This window comes from Stomoxys calcitrans, chromosome 1, assembly GCF_963082655.1.
Source record: "Stomoxys calcitrans chromosome 1, idStoCalc2.1, whole genome shotgun sequence".
Lineage (NCBI taxonomy): Eukaryota > Metazoa > Arthropoda > Insecta > Diptera > Muscidae > Stomoxys > Stomoxys calcitrans.
The window spans coordinates 5,365,708-5,392,645 of record NC_081552.1 but is presented as its reverse complement, the minus strand read 5'-3'; the positions used below and the strand labels follow the sequence as shown (position 1 = coordinate 5,392,645).

General features: G+C 38.2%; 1 protein-coding gene across 1 annotated transcript in view; it reads left to right on the top strand.

The window, feature by feature from the left end:
- The first annotated feature begins 6,609 nt into the window (after nt 1-6,609).
- The window catches only part of LOC106087062 (chitin deacetylase 1), a 30,460-nt gene continuing 10,131 nt past the window's right edge, over nt 6,610-26,938 (top strand). Inside the window, exons 1-3 of the mRNA XM_013251953.2 lie at nt 6,610-7,446; nt 16,097-16,266; nt 21,690-21,939. Coding sequence (XP_013107407.1) covers nt 7,395-7,446; nt 16,097-16,266; nt 21,690-21,939 — 472 coding nt within the window. The 5' untranslated portion in view covers nt 6,610-7,394. The remainder of the gene's footprint in view (nt 7,447-16,096; nt 16,267-21,689; nt 21,940-26,938) is intronic.

Sequence of the window (26,938 nt, the reverse complement as noted above, 5' to 3'; positions counted from 1 at the left end):
AGCTGACCCGGGCCCACTTCCCATATTGCTATGGTCTTAAATTTGTCCCCTTTAGGGGATGTTCTTGGCAACACTTGGTCCCAAATTTGGATATCAGATTCGAATTCTACACTCAAATACCTTTTATTTGAGCCCCATATTTCCCATGGCCAGTAAATGAGTCCTGTTTGGGGGGTGTTTTGGGGAAGGGGTGCACCCCCAGAAACGTGGTCCCACATTTAGATATTAGATTCGTATTCTACTAGCAAATACCTTTCACTTGAGTCCCATATTACCATGATCGGTAAATATGTCCGATTTAGGGTTGTTTTGGGGGTTGGGGTGGTCCCCTTAGCACTTGGTCCGACAATTGGATATCAGATACGTTTTCTTATCCTAAATACCTTTTATTTGAGTCCCATATTGTCGTGATTGGTCTAAATATATGTTTGGCAGGTTTTATGGTGGGGCGGCCCCCCTAGGTACCCCATCCGAAATTTGGATACTAAATTTTTATTTTTATGATACTATATGAGAGCACACAAAATATCGCTTAAATCGCACCAACCATCTTTGAGATCTGGCGTTTCTTCTTCGTGTGCCAATGTGCTTAGGCGCGAACAATTTCTTTACGAACAGCGTCTGCGTACTAAGGTTCATGCTTCTCCACGAGGAAGTAAGAGCTTTTGGTCGTTCGTGAGAAGAGTAAAGAGTAGTTCTTCATCTATTCCAACTCTTGTAAAGGACGATCAAACGTTCACTGACCCGATTAATAAGGCTAACCTGTTGGCTGATATATTTGCAGGAAACTCTTCCCTGACGGATTGCAATTAACCACTCCCCTCAATCGAAAATGTATTTTTTCGAACTCGTGGAGCTAAAAGCGCTAAAAACGTAAATAAATCCCCGGGCCCGGATGGCAGTCTTCGACGCTCCATTACGCCCATAACGCAACCTTTTTAACATTGCTTACCCTGCGGGAGCGTTGGAAGATTGCGAACGTTCAGCCAATACCCAAGAAGGGCGAGGCAAATAACCCTGCGAATTATCGGTCAATTGCGATATGCTCTGCTCTCTCCAAGGTCATGGAGAGCATGGTTAATCACCATCTTGTGAGGTATTTAGAGTCTAATAGCCCTCTTAGCAACCAAAATTATGGGTTCCGCAGAAATCGCTCTACGGGCGACCTCATGAACCTTAGAGTCGCTCAATTCACCAGTTTGGTGAGAGTAAGGTTATGGCTCTGGATATCTCCAAGCCATTTGATAGGGTCTGGCATGGTGCACTACTATCAAAGCTTGTCGCATTTGGTGTCGGTAATGGCTTCGTTCAATTTATTTCGCGCTTTCTCAGAGATCGCACTATTCGATTTTAACGAATCGTTAAAGATGGGTTTTCATCCAATGAGCCCAAGGGCTCCGTTCTTCCTCCTTCTCTTTTTCTAATTTTCATCAATGATCTGTTGGGTCAGACATCGAATCCGATCTACTCATTTGCTGATGACAGTAATCTCTGTCATTCGTACTCATACGACCATAGGCCGAGTCTTCGAGAGATTGAGGACAAAAGACGGGTTATGGACGATACACTATGCTAGGATTTGCTGGCCATTTCTGAGTGGGGTCGAATGAATCGATCGATTAATTCACGGAAGACTCAGTGCTGCTTGTTGAGCAATCAGAAGCTCTTGATGTTCTGGCCATGAAAATACAAAGTGCTGTCCGTTGGGCTAAACATGTATTTGAAGTGTCGAAAGAAGCATTCAAGTGTTAAGGCTTCCTTAATCGGTGTAAGAATTACTTCACTCCGTCTGATCTTCTTAACATCTACACCACTTTCATAAGGCCGAAAATGGAGTACAACTCACATGTATGTATGGAGCTTCAAAATCATCCCTGGAGCTACTGGATCGTGTAAAGAGGGGAGCAATGGCGTTGGTTGGGGACAGTGGGGTATCATCATCGTCGCAATGTGGGTTGTTTGGCGCTGTTCTATCGGTACTTTCATGGTGTGTGTTCGTCTGATATTAGTCTTCTTATTCCTGATGTAAGGATGTATGTCAGAGATACTAGACATTCCAGGAACTCACACCCGTTTGTAATTGATTAGCCAGCGGTCCGCACATTGCATTATAGAGAGAATTCTTATTTCGCCCGAACCGTTCGTATGTGGAATCGACTTCCGATGAAGAAACAGAATGGCCAGCTCAAAGCCCTGATCTAAACCCCATAGAGCATCTTTGGGCTATCCTAGATGACAAAATCCCGATGGAATCCAGATCAAATCTTCAAACATTTTGGGAAAAAATGCAAAGTGAATGGAGGGCAATTTCAACAAATACTTTAAAGAACCTTGCTTTAAGTATGCCGAAAAGATTGAGAGAAGTCATTAATAACAAAGGAGGTAGATAAAATATTAACCGAATTAAAAATAGAACTATAATTTATAAACATTTGAAAACAACAAATATATGCTTCAATCAAAAAACTTAAAATATTTAAAACCGCACTTTTTTTCTCCTACAGTGTTTATCTGAATATGGCCCGATATGGATCATATTGAATATAGATGTCGATCTAATATAACTCTTTGTGGTCTGATTTCGCCCGTTCAAGAACTTAAGAATCTAAGGACTTAGGTTTAGTTTTAATGGTGAGTTCACTGGGAGGTTAGTTCGACCTGTTGTAAACAGTGTTACCGTTTTTGGTAGGTTCCTACCGGTGTGCAAAATTTTGAGAAAATCGATTGATAAATGCGTTAGCAATGGTCTGTATTGGGTTGCCCAAAAAGTAATTGCGGATTTTTTAAAAGAAAGTAAATACATTTTTAATAAAACTTAGAATGAACTTTAATCAAATATACTTTTTTTACACTTTTTTTCTAAAGCAAGCTAAAAATAACAGCTGATAACTGACAGAAGAAAGAATGCAATTACAGAGTCACAAGCTGTGAAAAAATTTGTCAACGCCGACTATATGAAAATTACTTTTTGGGCAACCAATATATCTAAAATTGAAAACATTTCCATGCAATTCATCAATCATCAGAAGAGTTATAACAGAGAAACCTTCGTGCCAAAGTTTGTGAAAATCGATTAACAAATTACTAAATTGTTGAGTATTATTCAAAATCGGACGAAAATATATGTGGGAGCTTTATCTAAATCTGAGCCGATTTCTATGAAATTCACCAATAATTCACCAAAGTCGTGACTTATAAAAAAATCTCTCGTGCAAAATTTCGTGAGACTCGGTTTATAAATGACGATAAAATTGCAATTTCAGTCCAAATCGGACAAACATATCTAGGAGAGCTTTATCTAAATCTGAACCGATTTCTATTAAATTCACCAATAATGACGACACTTATAAAAGAATCCCTTGTGTAAAATGTTGTGAGAATCGGTTTACAAATGACCATGTAATTGCAATTTTAGTCCATATCGGACGAACATATATATGGAAGCTATATCTAAATCTGAACCGATTTTTTCCAATTTCAATAGGCTTCGTCTCTAGGCTCAAGAAAATGATTGCGCCAAATTTGAAGACGATCGGATGAAAATTGCGACCTGTACTTTGTACACAAATTAACAAGGACAGACGGACAGACAGACAGAGAGACGGAATCAGAAATTGATTCCGAGTCGATCGGTATACTTATCAATGGGTCTATCTTTCTTGCTTTTAGGTGTTACAAACAAATTCACCAAGTTATAATACCCTGTACCACAGTAGTGGTGTAAATACTCTAAAACCATCGATAATATTTATCGTTCTTTATTTCGTTAAAGTAAACACCAAATAATAGTCCATCGTTTAGTTAACGAATTTCTAATCGTTTGCGAAAACAGATTATTTTAACGATGTCGATTATATTTATTTTCTGCTAACGCTTTTTAACTAAACAATGTTCGTTAAAACACTTTACTGAATTCCAATACTGGGCCATTATCGCTTTAATCAGCCCAGGCCATGTGATAGGACGGTCTTCGTGGCATTGGACCTATCGAAGCCATTCGACAAACTTTTTTTGAGGACATCCCTAACACATCCCTCCAACCAGGCCTGAAACACTTCGTAGCGAATTATCTGTGTGTTCAACTCATCGTAGAGTGAAACAGGAAGTTCCTTAAGGCGGGGTGATATCTCCGGCACTGTTTAACCTTTACCTATCCTACTATGGTAAGTTATGCAGCTCCGGTGTGATCTCGTCAGCTCTATGACACGCAGTGAAATAATATTCAGATCTGTCGATCTTCGAACTGCTACAGGCTGTCTCCTCAGGTCCCATGTGGGCCACCTCCATCAGGAGACAAAGATCCTACCCGTGCGACAAAGATCCTACCTTGTGGATAGGTATCCATCCATCCATAGGTGTGTGGAGATGATGATTGGGATTGTCTTTGCGATAACAGGCCAAAGGGTATTGCTTAGACGGCATGTATTTATGTCTTCGCACGGGTAGGATCTTTGTCTCCTGAAGCCCAGAAGCCTTAAGGTAAATCTACATGATCTAGAGCGTTAGGTTCAGCGCTACAAGAGATAACCTCTAGATCAAGCGGCATATTAAGCGGGTCTAGAAAACATTCATGCGGACACGGTAACAGATGCGGTAAATAGCTACCGGGTTAATGTAGTCCTTGGAGAACGACCGCCTCTCATTGCACCTTAAGAAATCGACCTCCCCCCAAAAACCAGAGTGGTTTTGGCTCAATTGCGACCGGGCAGATGCAGCTGCCTCAACTCCAAGGATTGCAAGGATTGATGCCGACGTGCAGGATGTATGTCCCGATTGTGACCAAGGACCACACTACACACGTCACCAGCCAGACCCACTCGACTCAGACCCAGATGCCTCTGAATGCACCCCACCTTAGTCGCAGAGTTCCTGGATAGTGATACTCAACAACAACAACAACAACAATAGTTGTTATGAATGCTCAAAGGCAAGAACAAGTAGTATTGAACACAGATCTCATACAGTATGACAACATTATTGTTGAGAGGGAATCTTTCTGTACAACATACTTTGCAAATTATCCAGTTGCTTTATTTTTTGAAACCAATTTAAAAGCCTATTTAGAAAGTTCAAAGCAATAAATTAAAAGGAGCCTCAAACTGGCTCTATGATTGCGGCTCTTAGTTTAGTTTCATATTGATATATTCCTAAATTTAAAAGTCAAACATTAAAAACACGATTACAAAATCACAGCATGTCCATTCAATTGATGCTAAACTCCAAGACTGTAAAAAAACACACACCACGTCGTATGAACACACATTTGCACATGTAACCTACTATGAGATGAACAGCCTCATCGTGTTGCTCGAAGATAAATGATATGGAACTACACATTTTTACCTTTGTGGGAGCATTCGAAGTTTATGGGGGGGTGGGGGATTCTGTAATATGAGTTGTTGTTTGAGATAAAGTGTCAAAAAGTATGGCACACTTTTATGGCCAAAAAAATATATTTAAACAAAAACTAAAAAAGAAACATTCAACGGCTGCTCAGTGGAAAAAAGACACACACAAATTGTTGAGGATTTATTTAAAATCAAGGTCGTCTTATAAAACCAACTAGTTTTTTTCTTCTTCGATTTGATGATGACAAACATGTTGTTGTCGGGGTGGCTGCGGTCCATGCTGCGCATGGCGGTAGGTGGTGGTACTGGGAGGTTGATGTCGCCGTTGTGGTTGCGGCCGACAACAACGAACAAGATAATAATAATTTTTCTCTTTATAAGAAATTGTTGTTGTTGTCCTCAGTGAGCAGTGAGCTTGCTGGTGAATGTATGTGTGTATGTAGAGCGAGTGGTGCTAACTAGCTGGCGGGCGGCTCTAGACAACGTTGCTGATGCTGATGACGACGATGATACTTGAATGCAAATATAATTGGCAATTTATAGATTAAGAAAGCAGAAAAGGCAATTAGATTATACCTACCGTACATACCAGATCTTGTCTACAATGCAAGGCAAAACTTAATAACTTGAGTCATTATTTGGCTTGAGTTTTATGGCCTTTCCTCTATGTACTTTGCTATGCTGCACACTAAGTCGATATGAATGTATTTTGCGGTTGTATGTCGCTGGTCTATTTTCCCCGGCATGTCTTGCAGACAGGCTGTAGCAACATAGCCCCCATAAACAAAACAAAAGGGGGAAATGACACCTCATTTAATTATTTTACGTTTCTCTCATTGCAAGCGATCATTGTTTAAGCAAACCCACAAATAAAGCTTTTATTGCACAAAGAAGACGTCAACAAAGACTTAAGAGATAAACCCAACATGCATTACTTAATCACCCCATCAACTACTCAGCAATCCAGAGTCGCCTCGAAAACCCCAATTCACCACTATGCTTCAAGTCAATGCGAGAGTGAGCTCATGTCCGTCTCCCATACACAAGCGACCAAGAGCAGATCTTTAGGTGAGGTGATGGTGGTGCCATGGTGAGTTTCTTTGTTTCATTTGGCATTACCCCTTGTTTTCAACTCAAATTCACCACCCAGTGTGAGTGGAAACAACTTTTTACCCCTCACCAGCAAGGCTTGCATTTGATTATAAAAACCCTGCTGACGTGCGCAAAGCGCTCTCTCGTGTTCTGTGGCACGTCGCGTTATGTGGTTTTTTGTGAAACCGAGTAAACAAGTGTCTTTCATACAACGAAACAGCCATTAAAGCAATTTTTATAACCTTTTCAATACGAATTTGAATAAAGCCATAAAACAAACAAAACAACCCAAGAAGCGTCTTAAAACAAGATACTCATGGATTTTCGGTTAAATTTGCATTTTTCGAACGCAACATAAGTCGAAAGACCACGACGACGACGACGACGACAGCAACAACAAGAACTACCAACCTGTAGCAAGTCATATCCAACCAGGCACAAAGAAGACTTTGAGTTTAGTTCTCTCTCTCTCTTCGTAACTCACTTTCCGACCAGGTGGATGTTCATTGGCTCTCATAGCTGGCAAAAAGCTTTTAATTTCAGCTCGAATACACCACGAGACCTGTGTTAGCGCTGTCGCTGGCCCATGCTGAGAATTCCACCTCGCCGACTTGATTTGTGGTGTGCTTTAGTTGGTGTTTTTGCATACGACTTTTTGTAATAAAAGAAGAAGAAAATCGGTTTTGGCTCTTTAACTTTTAAAAGTTCGAGAAATTTTACTGTGCTGCGTTTGAAAGTGTCAGTGTAAATGAAACATTGATACCGATCGGAAGGACAAATTGCAGCTGGTGCGCTTGTGCTGAAGATCATTGTTTCTCATACATAAAAGAAAAAAATCAAAAAAAAAACATAAATAATTTTTTTTTTGTCTTGAAGTTTAAGTGCAAAAAAATATTTCATAGAAAAAGAAATAGTTCAAGTGTTTAATATCAAGCCAAATAATTTTTAGAAAAAATGGCAAAACTTTTTGTAGTTTTTGCCGTTTTAGCCGTTGCTGTAACAACAGGTAAGTGGTGTCACCCAAAAAAAAATTCATAACAAAAATATTTTTTATTTTCCTACAACCCACTCATTGTCTGATTTAAAGTTCTTATTTGGTGAAAATTGTGGGCAAACAAAAACAACAACTTGACTATAATTACAAAGTCCCCCAAATATGCAATCAATTTGCAAACTAGTTTTCTTCAATGAAATTTCGTAAGAAAATTACAAAAAGTAATCAAGCTGGAAGTTTGTGAATTTTTCCACTCCTAACTTTGAGAAACTTTTAATTTGCAATTATCAGTGATGGTGTTGGTTGGAAAAATTTAACACATTAATAGAAAATAGATAGATCGTTTTAAATGGACCGAAAAAAACATTTAGTAGAATATTTGAATGACTACTTATAAAATTTTGTCAAAAAAAGTATGTAAAGATTATTTATTTTGAGGTTATTATGGGGGAAAAAAACTATCTTTGTTTGGAGCTCAATCGCTTTTCAGCACTAAAACAAGTTTTCCCAGCAAAAAGAAGTTTTTAGGAAATCTTATAATTTTTTGAGGCTTTTATAAATTACTTAAGTTAAAAAAATAAAAAAACAACAAACATAGACAAATAAAATAAATAAAATATTAAAAAATTTTAGAAAAAAATAAATAAAAAAGATTAACAATAAAATTTATTAAAAAATAACAAAAAAAGAGATAAAAAATTATAAATAGATAATAATAGAAATAAATAAAAAGATTAAAAGAAAAGAAAAATGTAAAAGAAAACAAAACAGATAAAATAAATTAAAATATAGATAAAAACATGTAATAAATAAATACAAATGTAAAAGAAAAAGCTAAGTTAAAAAAAAAATTAAATAAAAAACAAAAAAATCTATTGTTAAAACAAAACTGAGTAATTTAAACAAAACTAAATGATTTAAAACATGAAGTAAAAATGAAACAAAATTAAAAAAAAAAATTAAGAGATTTAAAAATTTTAATAATAAAAAATATGAAAAAGTTCTCTAAATAAAAATTTAAAGTTTCATCAACATCGGAAGTATTGTAAACCCCTTTCTTATTATTTTGTTATTTTTTAATCCTCGTGCTTCATCATGACCATCAAGTTTACTCTTTAATAAATCTTTTGTAACGTGTGCTGTGTGGCTTGTGACACCGTCCTATTAAAGCCACATGTGTTGTCCGTTCACGGTAATGTGACGATTGGTATCGTCGTCAGAGAGGTATGGACCAATGACGCCGCCGGCATGCAAACCGCGCCATGTCGTTGAAGCACTTGTGGATTTTCACTTGACCAATTACGCATATTTTGTTTATTGATGAAACCATTAAGCCAAAAATGAGCTTCGTCACCAAAGATGATTTTGCTTTTAAAGTAGCGGCAAGCGACTCCGAATTTTGGTAGTAAATTTGTATGATTTACAGACGTTGTTCATTGGTGTACTTTACCACGATGAGTTTGTTGAGTTTGTTGAATAAATTGACAGTGAAAATTCGATAATTAGTGTAAGAGTGCGTTCACAATCAAAGATGTCAAGTCCCTTTTATAAAACCCTCTATATTAGACACATAAAAATTTTCACAAAACATTTGTGAATGGTCTTCAATCACTTGGATGAGTACCGCTGTTCTGGATATTTGGTCCCAAGAACATTAAAATACAAACTTCAACTTTTAAAGTGGGATAATCATACCACCATAGTTGATAATTCGGTACAAATCATTTGGTCTACATAAACAAAACTAGGGGAGGAACTATTTGCCTGTCACAAAGATAGAAAAACTCCAAAAAAATCTTTCAACTTAGACACTTATCATAAATGGACTCTAAAATTTCGTGGAATTGACACTACAACACTTATTATTAATTTTCTTTACACCTACGACGAGCATAGGATCACAACAAAATTAACTATATAGTTGACCATAGGCTAGATTCCTAATTTAGCTCCTACTTCGATTCTTTCCTCTTGCCTTCACTTTCGCTGATCTCCATGTGTTTGCCGGCCTTATTCTACTTTAAAACCTGTCTGGCAATATCATCTAGGGGCTTCTTTTGATATGGTCTATACATCTCTAAACCTTGCTTCTTCATTGATGAGCTCTTGCGGTAGCCTATTGTGTGGACTCAATTTTTCGAAACATTATGGTAATCCATAAACCTCGTACTTAATATTGGACACATCGGGAATGTCATAAAAGATGCTCAAAAGCAATCTTTGGATGGGTAGTCCAATAACAACGATGATTACGTACTGTTTGCTATAATCTTTAAACCTCCTCCCACCAATCGAACAGTTTGTCATTGCACCTTGGCCTCGACGCAACTCCTTTGATTTTACAGCGAGAGGCAAATATGGTCATCCCTTGGCACAAGTTCTAGTGAATATAAAGGTTGCTGAAGAATCTCTTATTATCTCATATTGGAGAGCAGTTCTGAAGGCATTGGCAAAGCCTGTCGTTGTCAAAAAGAACGACCAACTTTTTTGCTGTCGTGCCCTTAATTCTTCTCAATCATCTGATTCTGCCCAAGCATTCTCTCTACACGGAACATTGTCTTCTTTGGGTGTGGATCCCGCTCCAACCTTGACTTTAGAATCTTTTCGGGAGCTTCTCACTCTTTTGCCGTACAGAACCCCTTCTTGACTCCGAAGACAATTGCGTATGAGTATCTTTGCTAATGGCCATGAGCATCTCGATATCCAACAGCTTGCAGTATCCAGTTCAGTTAGTATGGACCATTGCCGCAAGGTTTTGAACATTTCCTTGAATCTTAACAAATATATTTAGAAGATTTTTATCAAAGTTGCATATTCTAGCACAACGTGGAAGTAAATGAAGATAACCAGGTTGTAGTGTAGAGTTATGCGATTTGCATTAGCATTACGAATTCCAGGTGTTCATTAAGTCAAATCGGAACATGGCCTTATATTGAAGGTAAATGTACAGGGTACTCCAGAGAAGCTTACTTATTTGAAAAACCTCCCGAGAAATGAGTTGGGAGGGGAGGGGGTCAAGAGAGCGAAGTCCCCAAGTTTGTTTCTCTCTCCAGTTAGTTGCCATCATGCCATCCACATGAAAACCATGCCTTAATGAAGTGATGTAAATTCGCGTGAATTTCACCAAAAACCATTTAATTGTAAACGAGTTACTGTCTGGTGTTTAATGAAAACGGGCGCGCAGTTGCCGTGAATGCAGCTCGCTACAGCAACATAAAGCCGCAGCACATACAGCACGAGACTTAATGAATTTGTTGCGAGAACATTTCCCCGACCGCTGCATCTCTCTCAGAGGCGATCTCCAAAGGCCGGCCCACTCTCCAGTCCGTGCGATTCCTTTTTATACCCTCCACCATGGGGGTGGGGGTATACTAACTTCGTCATTCTGTTGGTAACTCCTCAAAATATTCGTCAAAGACCCCATAAATTATATATATTCTTGATGGTCGGTCGGGATTGTAAATGGGTTATATCGGTCCATGTTTTCATATAGCTGCCATATAAACCGATCTTGGATCTTGACTTCTTGAGCCACTAGAGGGCACAATTCTTATCCGATTTGACATTTTGACATTTGCATGAGGTGTTTCATTATGACTTCCAACAACTGTGACGAGTATGCTTGAAATCGGGCCATAACCTGATATAGCTGACATTTAAACCGATCTGGGATCTTGACTTCTTCAGCCTCCAGAGGGCGTAATCATTATCCGATTTGGATGAAATTTTGTACAACGGCTTCTCCCATGACCTTCAACATACGTGTCAAATATGGTTCGAATCGGTCTATAGCCTGATACAGCTCCCATATAAACCGATCTCGCGATTGGGACCATAAAGAGCGCAATTCTTACTCAAATTGGCTGAAATTTTACACAATTACTTCGGCTATGGTCTCCAACATTTATTTCAATTATGGTCTAAATCGGACCATAACTTAATATAGCTCCAATATTATAGCAAAACTTTTTTTGTCCTTTGTTTGCATAAAAAGAGATATCGGGAAAAGAACACGACAACGGACCATAGCACATCTCAAGAACAACATTCGCGACGGCAATGGGGGTCGCCATTTACCCGAAGTAATTTTCAAGACTGCATTAAAAAAAAACAAAAAATCTTCGGATATTGTATTCCTAACATAAAAAAAACACAAATAAAACAATTACTCATGATCTTTTGCTTTTATTGACCTTTCAAATAAGCAAGTTTCTCTGGCGCACCCTGTATTAGGTTATTTACCGAGAAGGGTAAGACATGATATGGTTATGAGAAATCATAATAGAACCCAAAACGAAACGAATTTTTCGACACGTCAACTACTTTTACCGAAAACAATGGGACTTTATGTATGACAAAAGCGCAAGAATGTGTGACGAATACAAGGGATGGACATTTCTTTATAGCGCTGTAGACATTTTTATTGCCTCCAGCCTGGCGCCGTTTGGTGCTAAGTTACTTATTTGTTTTATTGCAAATACGTGCATTTCCTTCACCTTAAGTAAAATATTTTCACTTTCCTAGTTTATAGCCGCCCACTACCGCGAAACTCCCAACAATGACTGATGACAGACTTGGCTTTACCCAATGAAAAAAAAAATGAAAAAAGCCTATTTTAGCTACACTCTCTGTCAAATGGAAGAGACACAGGATATAAAGAAACCAAAAGAATCATCTTTTCTTCTAACAAATTGTCTTTTACTGTAAACGAAGCACTTTTGTCTTAAAAGAAGTTTTGAATTCTTTCACAACCAAAGTGCCACATCAACATGTGGCAACTTCACAACACACTCAAAGTTCAATAGTGGAGGGACATATTGTACAGTTACCACCAAAATAGTAATGCAACGCAGGAACATTCCATAAAAATATTACTTCCTCAATGGTTAGGTTAAGTTGAAAAGAGGTTGCGGATATTAATCCGACCCATGCCACTATGGACCAGTAATCGGCTTGATGTGCGCTCTAAATACTAAAAAAGTAACCTCGAAAAAGAAAATCTTAGTTTGGAAATCCATGTTACTTACAAAATCCTTAACAGTTTTCCATGCCAAGCCCCTAATTTGGTTGATGGTGGTATTGTGTCACAAAAGCCGGACAATGACATAGGAAATGGTCCAACGGCTCATCATCTTACCCACATGCCCTACACATGCTCGTAATCCTATGCGTTCGGTTATGATACCTAAAACTATTGACCTCCTTCTTACTTCCTTTCAGTAATAGCCTTGTCTTCTCACGATCTGGATCGCCCCATAGGATTTTCGCCGTTCTAACGACTATTTCGCTGTTCCACAGTATTACATGCGCTTGAGTTGCCCACACCCTAGGCTCGGACTGCGTCGACCTGAAAGTCTTCGGATTAGCCGAGTTTATTGACGGCAGTCCTCTGGTCTTCACCGCCAAATCGTCTGTCCTTTCATTCCCCCTTACTCCGATATGGTGCGGCACCTAAACGATGCGGTTTTGCCATGCTCAGAGAAGGCGTTGATCTGCTTCTTACACAGAAAGACTGTTCGTGACCTTATCGAACTTGTTGTTATTGCCCTTATGGTCATTTGACTGTCTGTAAAGATATTCACACCACACCATCTCACGCATTCCGTGATCGCCCGGATCTCCGCCTGCAGGACCGTATTATGGTCAGGCAGTCTAAAACAGATCCCAGTCCCTGGGTTCTGAATGTAGACCCCCAGGCCCACTCTGTCCTCTAGCCTTGTTCCATCCGTGTGACAAGATCTTCCAGAAGCAATACAAGGGTTCCGTCAATCCAAGTTTGAGCCGCTGGCAGCAGTGCCTCGTAATCGAGCTCAAGTGTCGTCTTAGTTATCCAATCGGAAACCTCTTCCAAGTTTTCTATCGTTGCCTCGTTTATACCACGATGGTATGAGCTGCTCCTATCCGCAGTGGCTACCTCGCACTTAATCTGTATGTCTTCCCCAATTAAACAGATTTGATTGTGGTAAAGATATTGCAAACGTTTGATTACTTTTTTTGCTTGTAGGAGTTCAAGAAGTTCGTAAAAGAGCTATATCAGTAAATTAACCGAAATTCAATAGCAATCAGACAAGAACTGCGCCATATATGAATTTTAGGAAGTCGAAGTGGGCAATGATTTATAGGGGAGCTTTTTATCAAGTAAATCAGCCGAGGTGGGCCATACTTAGCATGAATATTGCAGTTCTTTACAAAACACCACGAGCAGAATTTCAGAGACATTGGAAAATAACTGCTCCTCCTAAAGGCTCAAGATGTCAAATCAAGTCGATATGGCTTATTTATAATCCCAATCCACCTAGATGAATAAGAAAACAACATTCTAGAAATTTTCTCACTAATACAGAACATACTAAGAAACGGTGGCCAAAAATTCAAAGTCCATTTGCCACTGAAAAATAAATAACGTTGTGCACTTGGGAAAACCTTCTACCGGATATGAATTTTCGTTTTGGACTGTTTATTGCTGACAGACCCCCTCTTTTTGACCTTTCTCAGCCAAAGGATTTATTAAAGGAAATTCGAATTCATTGTCTTTGTCAGGGGTGGCCGAAAAAAATGAAAAGAAAAGTGCTTCACCTTGGTTGCAAAATAAACGAAAAACAGCCAAAACGGCACAACGAATGCGACATACAAAAATCGGATTTTAGCCTTCTACAGCGTAAGGGGAGATTTGGTAGCCCAAAAATGTGGTTTTAAAAACAACTTTCGTTTTTTTGCCAACGCTTGGTATCAGAAAAAAAAACCAAATAAATAAAAAAATATTTACAATGAAATAGCTGAAATGAAAACCATAACTTTATACCTAAAGGCTTGAAGTCTACCAAAAAAACAAAAAATGAGTAAAACAAAAACCAAAAACGACAAAAAACCAACTGATACGACAAATGTGTTGACGAAAAGTAAATGGTGGGCTCTGGGCATGATGCATACGAGTATGTATGAGCGAGAAGGTACCCAGATTTGTTTACATAATCTCTTGGAAACAAAAGTAACTTTGAAGTAATTTCAAATAAATTACACTAATGAAAAAAATATTTATATAGACAACAACAACAACAAAAAGAAACATTGGAAAAGAAAAAGAAATAATAAACACCTTTGACATTTGAGACACAAGAGAGGAGGCTGTAAACGGCAATAGCAACAGCGCCATCGCCAACAGCTCCAAAGTCATGCACCATTGAGGTGCGCTTTTTTACTGTATAGACATAAATCTTACTTTTCATGCCATCTGGGGGGTAGAGACAGCCAGTTCGACAGCCACCTAGTCAGCCAATAATGTCAAAGTGATTTTCATAAGAAATTTAGAAAAAAAAACCAGAAACTGATCGAAGAAAAAAAATAAGAGGCCAACTCATGCCATTCAAAGTATTACACATTCCTTAAATAGTTTAAGGCAATTAGAAAAACAAAGCACTTGGCAGCCCCCAACAACCCAAGTGGTGACTCCATAAATAAAAACTTCATAAGGCAAACTGCATTGGATCTTGGCCAAATGGCCAAATGACCGCATGGACGGATACTTGGTTGCTGCAGCAAACGGTCAATAGCAATTGTTTCATTTAACACTTACTCTTAGTAGTACTTCAAATCGAATTAATGACAGCAATATATTGAAAAACGCAACAACCCAATGGCAACCATGAGGTGTTGTAGTTTTTTATAACCATGCCAGGCCATGCATGCGACTGGGAATAATTTAACGTTTATGCAAATCTGCCTTATCCCAATCAGACCAGATTCAACCATCCATTGTATTCAAGACTCAGCCAGGCTGGCTGCGCATGTGCATTAAAGAGGAGCAATTATTGTTGTTGCCCACCTGCTGCCATAGCTGCCAAGCGATTGAAATGGAATTCTTATGGGGTTTTGTTTTCACAAACAAACGAAATGTCAAAGCATTATGTTGTTGTTTGTTGTTGTTGTTGCACATAATTGAATAACATTTTGTTTTTGTTTAACAATCTAATTATTGCTTAATTTGATAAATAGCATTTTAATTGAGCCATGCATAGGGTAGCGTACGTATGACGAATCCATTGGTGTTGCATTTGATGTCTGCATTTGCTACATTTGGGCACACACTGAGTCAGTCAGCCAAAAAGCCTTAAATTTTTGCTACCATTTCTGGCAAATATGGTCAATTGCAATGAATGCCGTCTGAACAGGAAGTAAACGTAACGTAACTTTAGTTCGCTCAACTATGTTCGAAAGCCAGCCTGCATAGGTGTGTGTAGAATTTGTGCCACTTGTGCCACATGGGGCGGCAAGCCAGTCGCCGTTGACGTCAACCATCCCAAATGGCATTTGTTTGTAACTAAAAACCTACTTTTAAAGACCCATAATTTGGAAAAACTACAAACTCTAAAGACAATAATTAATGTGGCGTTTGGCGTTTGGCGTTTGAGGTGAAAAACACAATAATAACAACAACAACAATCGCAAAAATATTCCCAACTTAGCCAGTCAGTCAGGCTAAATGCAAATTTCCGTTCGAAGCTTGTCATTCACCTTTAGGCTTTAGGCCTTTAGGTCAGAAAAACAATTCTCAACTATTGCCAACTATTTTCAGTTTTCCCTTTTTGTTTCCTTTGCATGTATGTGTGTATGTGTATGGTAATTAATTGCTTATTTTTTCTATTTCTCTTTCGTTCGTTTTTAGCATCGGCCACCACCTATGATCGTGTGAAACGTCAAGCCAGCACCGAAGAGCCCAAGAAAGAGGAATCTTTCGAAAAGGAGTTGTGTAAAGACAAAGATGCCGGTGAATGGTTTCGCTTGGTAGCCGGTGAAGGTGATAACTGTCGTGATGTCATTCAATGTACCTCATCGGTAAGTAAGAAAGAAAACAAAAAAACCAAAACCATAGAAATTTGTTGGTTAAAACAGCAAAAATATTTGCTATAACAGCAGAAAGTCTGTTGAAAATGGAAATGCAGTTATTTTGTGCTAAAACAGCAAACATTTTCTGCATTTTTTAAAATAGTAAAAGGTTACAGAAAGGATTTAAAATGCCATAAATAATTCAACACGTTTTATATTCCATCTTTTATAAGCTTGTAATGAATTTTTTACAATTTCTGAACGAATTTAATAACAGCAGACAAAATAACTACTACCATTATATTTATACTTTCAAATAAAAAATGAACGCCAAAAATTGGCAATTTTTTTTTGTTAACATATAGCAAATGCCTCAATTGTTATTCAGAAGTCAAACAAATTTTATATGGATTCTTTTAAATTAATTTTAATTTAATATCAGCAAACACTGTCTGCTGATTTTAGACCAGACCATGTGTGATCACGTTTCTTAAGTTCCCTGGAGAACGTTTTTTGAAGGCAGAATTATTGAAGATCTTAAAAACAGTTCATCACCATTTTTTTGTTGTTGTTGTGCAATTGTAAATTCGCTGTGTTTATATGGGAACTAAAGGGTGATTTTTAAAGGACCATAGGAAAGTTTTTCAAAAAAAAAAAACACATAAAATTCAGAAAAATGCATGAAATCTTTATTTGAATCGATAGAACGGTTCATATAATTTAGAGTTTGAAGATTATTTCATGCAAATGTTGACCGTGACTACACCTCAAATGGTCCATCCGCTTAATCGAATTTTGGCATGTTACTTCAAACATTGAAGCGAGCTTGTCTTCACTCCAAAATCAACAATTTTGATTATTTACGTACCCATTGAGACAAAAATGAGCTTCGTCGATGAATGCAAATTGAACTGGTTTAACAGGCACTTTTTTTTATTTTGCTAATGCAAATGTGAATTTTGCGCTAAGGAACGGGGGCAAACTTCCCACATATCAATGAGTGCATTTTCATAATAAAATTCTATAACTGCAAGCGTTCCTCGTTTGAAAGACGATTCAAGGTTAAATTATAGATCAAACTGAAGATGTTTGACAATAAATCAAAACACGAAACCTACGTGAGCTGTTTAAACCAGTGTTGCCAAAAGGATAACAGCTAAAAAATCACCCTTTATTTCGGGTTTACACTATGCAGGGCACTGATATTGGAATTTATAACTAGCCATATTGCGCCCTTCAGATGGTCAAAAAGTCAAAACGGGAAATTGGTTTTAGATGGTCATAGAACGGTTCAAACTTCAAGCATGGCACGAACATTGAAAATCATATCCAATCATGAATTTTAACAGACGGACTTTACCAAATCAACCCAGAATATCATGGAGTCTAATTAAATATTTCGAAGAAAATGATGACAGTGTAGTCTTTACATATGTACTAGGTGAGATAAGAAAGACAGTCGTTTAAACACGCTTAGACAAAGCCAACGGGAATCCAAGCCCACTTACAAATTGGCTACTGGGGCGCTTGATTTAGGGTATAATGAAATATTTGACTAAAGAAATTTCAAAATATCTAAAATAAAAATGGAAAATATAATCGGTCTTATACACAAAACTTAATAAAGCCCTAAAATAGGTTTATTTGACAGCTCTATAAAGGAAATATGTCAAATAAACCTATTTCAAAACTATGTATGAAGTTTGTGAATACGGCCGAATATGTGTAGCTCACAAGAAATTCGACCCATGGACACTTTGGACACCCACCATCATAAATCTTCCGTGAACTTTATGTGGACGTCAACTTTATATAATGGGTATATCAATATAGGGGTATATCCTAATAGATATACCAAAATATTTCATACATATGGATATTGAAGAAGTAAAAACGGGCCAAGTTCGGCCCCACCATGGATTCTACTTAAAATTTACACATAATTATCAACGTTGTTGGAGGGCATACGTTTAATTTACGCATCAAATTTCTGCCAAACCAGGACAAAATTGAAGCTGCTAGGAGCGGTAGAAGGCGAAACGGGAGATCGGTTTATATGGGAGTTATATCAGGTCTTAAACCTATTTGAATCGTACTAGGCACCGTTGTTGGAAGTAATGAAAAAACACTATGTGCAAAATTTTAATCAAATCTTGCAAAAATTGAGCTTCCAGGGGCCCAAGACTTTAAATCGGGAGATAGGTTAATATGGGAGCTATATCAGGTTATACACCGATTTGTTCCATACTTTGCCCGAATGTTGCAAGTGTTCTATATGAACACTATGTGCAAAATTCAGCCAAATCGGATAATTATTCTTCTTATGAAGGTCGTCATTGAGGATTGCAAATGGGTCTTATCGGATATATTATTCGGATATAGTAGCAGCTTCCATATAAAGTGGTCCTTCGACTTGAATTCTTGAGCCCCTACTTACAATCCTCAACGACCTATATAAGAAAAATCTGTGCAAAATTGGAAGCGGCTAACTTAAAGCGTTCGACCGCTATCGTGATTATGACAGACGGTCATGGCTATATTGAGACTATCAAAAATATATACACCTTATAAGATTGCCGAACAATATGCCGAGGTAATAAAAACGGAATGACCAGATTAGTATACCCCCATTCTAAGGGTAAATAGCCTTAAATCGTCAATGTCCAATCCCCCGGATTTCCTAGTTATACCCTCCACCATAGGATGGGGGTAAACTAATTTCTGTTTGTAACACCTCGACATATTCGTCTAAAGTATGTTTATTCTTGATCGTCATGACATTTTAAGTCGATCTAGCCATGCCCGTCCGTCTATTTGAAGAAAGCATGCTAACTTTCGAAGGAGTTAGCATGCTTTCTTTCATAAATACTTTTTATTGGTGTAGGTCGGTTGGGATTGTTATTGGGCCTCATCGGTCCTTGCTTTGATATAGCTACCATATAAACCGATCTTGGGTCTTGACTTCTTGAGCTTCTAGAGAGCGCAATTCTTATCCGATTTGGCAGAAACATTGCGTTTTATAATGACATCAAACACATGTTTCAAGCATGGTCTAAATCAGTCCATATCCTGATATAGCTACCATATAAACCGATCTCTCGATTAGATTTCTTCAGCTTTCAGAGGGCGCAATTCTTATCCGATTTGTTTGAACTTTTGCACATGTCTTTTTCGGTTGTTGTTGGAAACAACTGTCCTAAGTGTGGTCCAAATCAGTCTATAACCTGCTATAGCGGTTATAAAAATTTATCTCCTGATTTAACTTCTTGAGCACTAGACGGAGCATCCAGTTTGGCAGAAATTTTGCATATGTCGTTTTGAAATGACTCCCAACAACTATGTCGAGTGGTCAAAATCGGTTCATAACCTGATATAGCTGCCATACAAACCGATATCTATTTTGGAGGTGATATTTTTCTATGGCTTGTACGGCATGACAAGTACGTTCCATATCGGTCAATAACAATAACAATATAGCATATATATTGTATATTTGAAAAAGTCATTCAAAGAGCTTGATAAAGATATCGATTAGAATGCGAGCTGTGTCGCAAAAATCACTGATGGGCGCCTGTAGAAGAATTTCATCGAAATATAATGAAGGCGGCACGAGCAGCAGTGTGATTACAAAAGATAAACCCAGAGATAGGTAGATCTGCTTATTTTTTTTATTCAATACGGATGTAATTAAGGCTCTTAGAACCCAAAAAGTGAAAACTGAAAATTGGTTATAGGAGCTGTATATATTTATTAAAAAATGGAGGTCACCGTAACGCAGATGTTCCACATGCCCGCCTATGACGCTGAACGCGTGGGTTCGAATCCTGGCGAGAACATCAGATAATACTTTTCAGCGGTGGTTATCCCCTCCTAATGCTGGCAACATTTCACGCCGTTCATTCACTTATTGATATGGGAGAAGTTCGGAAAGTTGGGTGTGGGCATAAACATTGTAAATGTACTTAACGCACCAAATTGCAGGCCAACCGTTCTCTAGATGTCGAATTTTACTATACCCACCACCATTGGATGGGGGTACACCTATCTAGTCATTCCGTTTGTACTACTACTAAATTTCCCATGAACATTCCATTAAGGAACAGGGGATGCTTTTAGATTTGGATAAAGCTCCCATACAAACCGTTTTCCAGATTTGACTTCTTGAATCCCTGGAAGTCGCAATATTTATACGATTTGGCTGAAATTCTGCACGTAGTGTTCTGTTATGACTTCCAACAATCGTGCTACCATAGGATGGGTGTAAACTAATGTCGTCATTCCGTTTGCAACACATCGAAGTATGTATCTGAGACCCAATAAAGTATATACGAGTATATTCTTGATCGTCTTGACATTCTAAGTCGATTTTATTTTATTTTATTAGTCTTTGCGCTACTTTTTGTTGTGGTCACAATTTCATTTCTTTTGTTGTTGGATTTACCTCCTTCCAGCTTGGACCGATTGATTTCTTTGTTTTGCTTCTATTTCGAATGGAAAAGCAAACCAGCAAAACCAACTTTTTAACAGTCAAGGCTCACAGTGGTGTGCATATGTAGTGGTCAGGTTACCATAATCGCGATCCTCGGATCCTCGTCGGATGGCTTTGCCACAAAAGGTGACATGCTTCCACCCACTCAATAATCAGTGAGCTGTGCAATGGTAGAAGCATGCCTTTCGAATGAAACGTTGGGTCTTACTGGTTAACTTTTTCTTATAGCGCAGTAAGAAAGAAATTAAAATCCAACAGACAACATATCCTGAAAAAGACATCTAGCATCGGCAACACACACAGAGCCAAGACTTGTTATGCAGACCATCTTCGATTGCCATAGAATAACCTTTCAATATGAGCATATTGCAGCTACATATTTCTCGACATGCTGTTTGTGCATTCATTTGTTTTTGCGCTTCTTTTTATTTTGGCCACAAATTATTTCATATGTTGTTGGATTTTTTTTATTTCCAATAGAAAAGCCAAGCAACAAAAACTCCTCAAAGAGTTCAAGACTGTTGATTTTAGTTTATTTTTTTCAAATTCTGAATATAACCGCTAATGCAATTGTTAGAAATAGCTAGTTTACCAAATCTGCATAAACTGTATAGTTACCAACAGTGACAGCATATTGCCCTACAAACTTAAATTTTCCATGAACATTCCATTAAGGACAAACGGATACTTCTCTCACATCCATAGGTGTAGTCCGATTAAAGTTGAAGCTCAATGAGAAAGGACCTCCTTCGACACAACTTGGTGGAGAAGTTTTAACATGGCAGGGTACCTCACAAATGTAGCCAGAATTAGTAAGGGGATAACCACCTCTGAAATGTTTTCTGATTTTACGCGTTTGGCGGACATCTGCGGACTTCTGCGCCATATTAATTGAAATGATGTGATTTTCTGAAAATTGTTTTCTTCAATTGTTTCATTTCAGGGTCTCCAAGCCATCCGTTGCCCAGCCGGTTTGTATTTCGATATTGAAAAGCAAACTTGTGATTGGAAGGAATCCGTAAAGAATTGTAAATCCAAGAACAAGGAACGTCGCGTCAAGCCCTTGCTGCACACCGATGAGCCTTTGTGTCAGGATGGTTTTCTGGCTTGCGGTGATGGCAACTGTATCGAACGTGGACTCTTCTGTAACGGCGAAAAGGATTGCGGAGATGGCTCAGATGAAAACTCTTGCGGTAAGTCAAGGACAAAATTAAAATAATGCCCATATTAATGCCCAAAATTAAATATAATGCCAAAAGTCAAGCCTTTGAAGGTAATTCACAACAATTTCGTTGTAGTAAAAACATAACAAGGGAACTTTGACTTTCGACACCTGAAGAAAATTAAAAAAAAAAAATTATAAAGTTTGCAAAGTGGTTTAAAAAAAGCTACATACGTGCCCTGAAGAACGGTATTAAGCGCTAAGAGAAAAATGATGTCAACATTTCGAGATGTTTGTTTTTTGATACTTCTTACTATGGAATTTGTCACTGCATTTTGGATACATGAAAATCGAGTTGTTGTTGTTGTTGTTGTTGGCATAACAACAAATATGAAACCCAAATTTTGCAACTCAATATGAAAAAGACAAAAAACAAATGCATTCACAAAAACAAGGGAAAAAGTTGTTTTGCATATGCTATGTGTGCTGTGCAGTGCATTGCTAGGTGCATATGTGGTATTTTATAAAAAAAAAAATGGGCATGCCGCCACATTCATACATATGGGCACACATGCAACTGCCACAAAATGCGGGTCATACAATACGGACGGACACACAGAAATGCATGTATGTTCGTACTGAAAACAAGTGACTGACCGTTTCACGACACATATGGATTAATTGCATTTAGCAATCAACTAAAAGATGATGTGCCAATTAAAGTGAGCAAGTGAGTGAGCCTACTGCCAACCAGGCAACCGGTTCACCGACCAGTTTCGTCTTCATTTATTTATTTCCCAAACCAAATACCCACCATCAGCAGACAAAAGACAAGAAATACAACTAAACTTCGCCCCAAGCAAATTAATACCATCATCTTCAGCATGAGCAGAGTTATTGGTACCAGCGGCTGCGTCACCGGTACCAGTCCCAACATGTTAACCTTGCTCCCAAAACCTTTAAAATACAAATTAGCACACACGCTGATATGTATGATCGAACAGACGGACCAGCCGACATTCACACATAAATTATATAATACCAAAAATGTATACAACAAAACGTTCACCAAGCTACCTATTGTAGGCTAATTATAGCCATTTCTTATTCGAACCCCCAAAAAAACCACAAATCGAGAAACAAAACTTCAGAAAATGTATGAAAGTGAAAGAAGTAAAAACAAAAAACTACAAACAAATGGGTGTCCTCCTTTTTTGCAGATTGAAGTTGTGAAGTAATGAGGTCAGGCTGTTTTTGTGAATAAAACAAAAAACAACTTCACTCAGTCATGAAACATGGGAACTCAACTAGTAAAACAAAGGATAATAAATACAATCACATTGAAAACAGTAGGATTAGAAAGGGGCCCTCTTTAGAGGGACCGTGTGGCATGAGTTCAAAATAAAAAAAAAATTATACATTGGACACAGGCGTAGGAATTCACTATTGGCTTTTAATTAAAGGTTAGGTTAAATGACATTTATTATATGTCAGAGAGACTAGAACTATTCGTTGATACCAATTTCCCTGGAAACTCTTCAACGGATAACGTGGCACCCGAAGAGGTTGTCACTGATATGCATTCGTCTGAAAATTGTGTCTGCGTCGAAAATCCTTTGGGCTGTAAAAAGTTTTGATTCGTTTAAGTCGCCAGGCACTAATGTTGTATAACCGGTTGTATTACAAGCTGTGTCCGACAGACTGGCTCCTTGGCTTGAAGAGATATACTCTGCCTGTACCGGCATGTCGTATATGGGATATCTTTACCCCAAAGATGTTCGTCCTATTAGTCAGAGAGGTTGAAAGAAATATATCTTAGGGCAACAATCCCTGCAGATCGCCTGTCTCGGCAGCAGAGTGCATATGGTAAGGGCAAGTCCACGGAAACAGCCCTTCACGACCTAGTCGCCTGCATACAGGGTTCTCTCGCTGTTAAGGAACACACAATGGTAGCATTTGTGAGTGTTCTGCTAGACAGCAAATTGAACTAAAATCCAACATTTTGCAAAGACAATTCTTGCCCTCTACACCTGCAAAAGTGTTATTGGCAAAAGTTGGGGGGTTTAAACCGGATGTAATGCGGCGGACCTATAATGCTATATGATGTTGTGATCTGGTGGACGGTACTTTAGAAATCCATCTACTGCTCAATACTCAGCCGGATAACAGTCCCCATCAGATGCACTGAATGCTACACCTAATGCCTCTGAACATCGTGGCTAATTGCTGCGACCACTGATGTCAGGATATTAGGTAGCATTTTTCTTTTTGTTCATGCGGCGCCTACAGATACTGTGTTATCCTTGATACAATGTCCAGGCAGTGTGAATTATACTCTGCCTCAGCAGATTGTACCACTATCATTGATAGATAGACTTCTATACGGATAGACTTCCATACGGATGGTTTCCAACTAAAAAACCAGCTGGGCTTTGGGGTGTACTCTGATAAACTTGGAGAAGGTGACCCGACCACTGCAGTGTGTATCAAGTGAAGATTTTTTTAACTAAAGAAGTGGTTGCTGTTGTTGTAGCAGTGTGTTACACACTGAGGCGGCAGCCCTTAAAACCCATCGACTGTCGCAGATCTCTCAATGAGATGACTGAACAGTTCAAAATTCAGCTGTTTTGGGTGCCGGGTCACAGAGATATCCCAGGCAATACTAGGAACTACCCTACACATTCTAGGAGAACTAGAATCTGTTGGTATAGCTCTAGCGACATGTAAGCTAAGTCTACAGGATCAGGCCCGAAGGGCAACGGATGATAGATGGTCACAAAGGAGGGGCTAATCTAGACTTGAAGAGGTCTTCCGCTTTACTGTCGCTAGTTAGAAGGACGTTGCAGTTATTGTGTCCATCATCACAGATTGCCAGAAACGACATTTGCCGAACCTGTGAAGACGTCGAGAAAGAAGAGACCATAGAACATGTGCTGTGTGTGTTTCCCGCACTGGCAGTCAAAAAGAGTTACACTGTAGGTTCTCATTTCTTTGAGAACCTGTCTGATTTAGCAAATGTGAACCTGTTCCTATGGTATCACAATAGACGAAAACATCTGAGTGATTCTGATGGCACAATGCCAATTAATAAGAAAAGTGGGCAAGGTTATTCAGCTATGCAGTGGTCGTTAATAAAATTGTTCGTGAGTTCATATCGAATGGTATTGAATTCCTTACCAGAGGTACCAAGCCAACGAGTTAGACTAGACTTCTAAATGTTTTATTTGACTAAGACCATCGAAAATTCAAAAGTCGCACAAAAAATTTGTTTTGAAAATCATACCATTTGGACATTTTCAACATGCGTTTGTTACGTGCGCTTCTGATCCATTCAAAATGTTGCGTAAATACTTCTCCTAGATGTAGTTGGGTTGGGTCAAAACGCTTCATAAAGTGCTTAGGCCCCTATAGTAATCAATTTTTATTCAATTTGGCTGAAGTAAGGCCACAACTGTTTATCTGTTGATCTGAGCGGTAAAACGTATTCAAGGCATTTGTGGAGGAAGCCATAGGCCATCAGCAAAATATACCATCACATTGTACACTGATTAGGAGGTATGAAAAGTTTAATTTTAAAATATCAAAATTTTTACTTGATTTTTTCCGTGTTTTATTAATAACTCCGTAAATTTTTAAGCTCTATACAGTACCCAGTATATAATTGGAAATTTTTGTCAAAGTTTGCAATATTTTCAAAAAGAAAAAAATCTCTTTTTTACTTCAAGTTTTCGTGAACTTTGGCCCACAAAGCATTGCCATTCCTTTCCACTTTCATAAAGCGGAATTAGGAAGAAAAGATGTTAATGCTAATTTTGACTCATTTCGATGAAACCACCCCGAAGCAAACGCCTTCTATAGACTTAAGAACTCAAATCAAGAGATTGGCTTATATAAGAGCTATATACGGTTTTTTTTTACCGATTTGGATTATTGAGAGTCATGGCATAAGTCATTGTGCAAAATTTCAGCCAAATCGGATAATAACTGTACCCTCTGAAGGCTATATATGTTAAATCGGAAGATCCGTTTATATACACAGTTTTGTTCCTTTCTTGTGGTAGTCGAATAATAATTGCGACCTCCAGGAGCTCAAGAAGTCAAATCGAGAGAGATCGGTTTATGTGGGAGCTATATCAGGATATAAACCGACTTGGACCATGCATTTGTAACTCTTTATGGATTTTCCACACTATTGGGGCTATATCAAGTTATGGACCGTTTCGACTCATACTTGATTCGGATGTTGGAGGCCATTTCAGATAACCATTGCGCCATATACGGGCTCAAGGAATATAATTATGGGATAGGTTTTCATGCGATCTATGCGATATCAGATTACTTGGCACACCTGTTAAATATCATAGAAAAGGTCGTAGTACATAATTTCAGTCAATTTATAATTGGGATATCGCTTTATATGAGAGCTATATCAAAGCATGGACCGCAAGCAATTCCCATTAACAATAACAACTGACCTACACTTATGGCAAGTAGTTGTGCTTAATTTTGAAGAGCCTAGCTTTACTCCTTCGACAGATGGACGCGAATGGCTAAATAGACTCAGAATGTCAAGATGGTCAAGTATATTTAAAGTTTCTTGGAGCTCGTATCAATATTTCGATGGGTTACAAACGAAATTACTAAATTGGTATACCCTCCATACCCGATGGCGGAGGCTATATAAAAAACTACTTAAAAAAATTCTATGAGTTATTGCCGCATCTTTGAAAGAATATTCCTACGTCAATGTGTTTATGGCCGCAGCCATTAGTCGGTGCGCTTGAAACCATTTTAAAGCTTTGATAATTATCTAAGCGAAGCGTACAAAACAAAGAAGGAGCCGTAAATGTTGGCACGTCTAATTAATCCGCTTACAAGGTGTTATTTGCTTGGCTTCTGCAAGTTGTATTTTTTGTTAAAATTTTAATAATACGTTGTTTGGTGGCTCAATCTATACAAAAATAAAAAATAATTGGCATTGCGAAAAATTAAATGAAACAAAACAAAACAAACACCAACATAAGGAACTA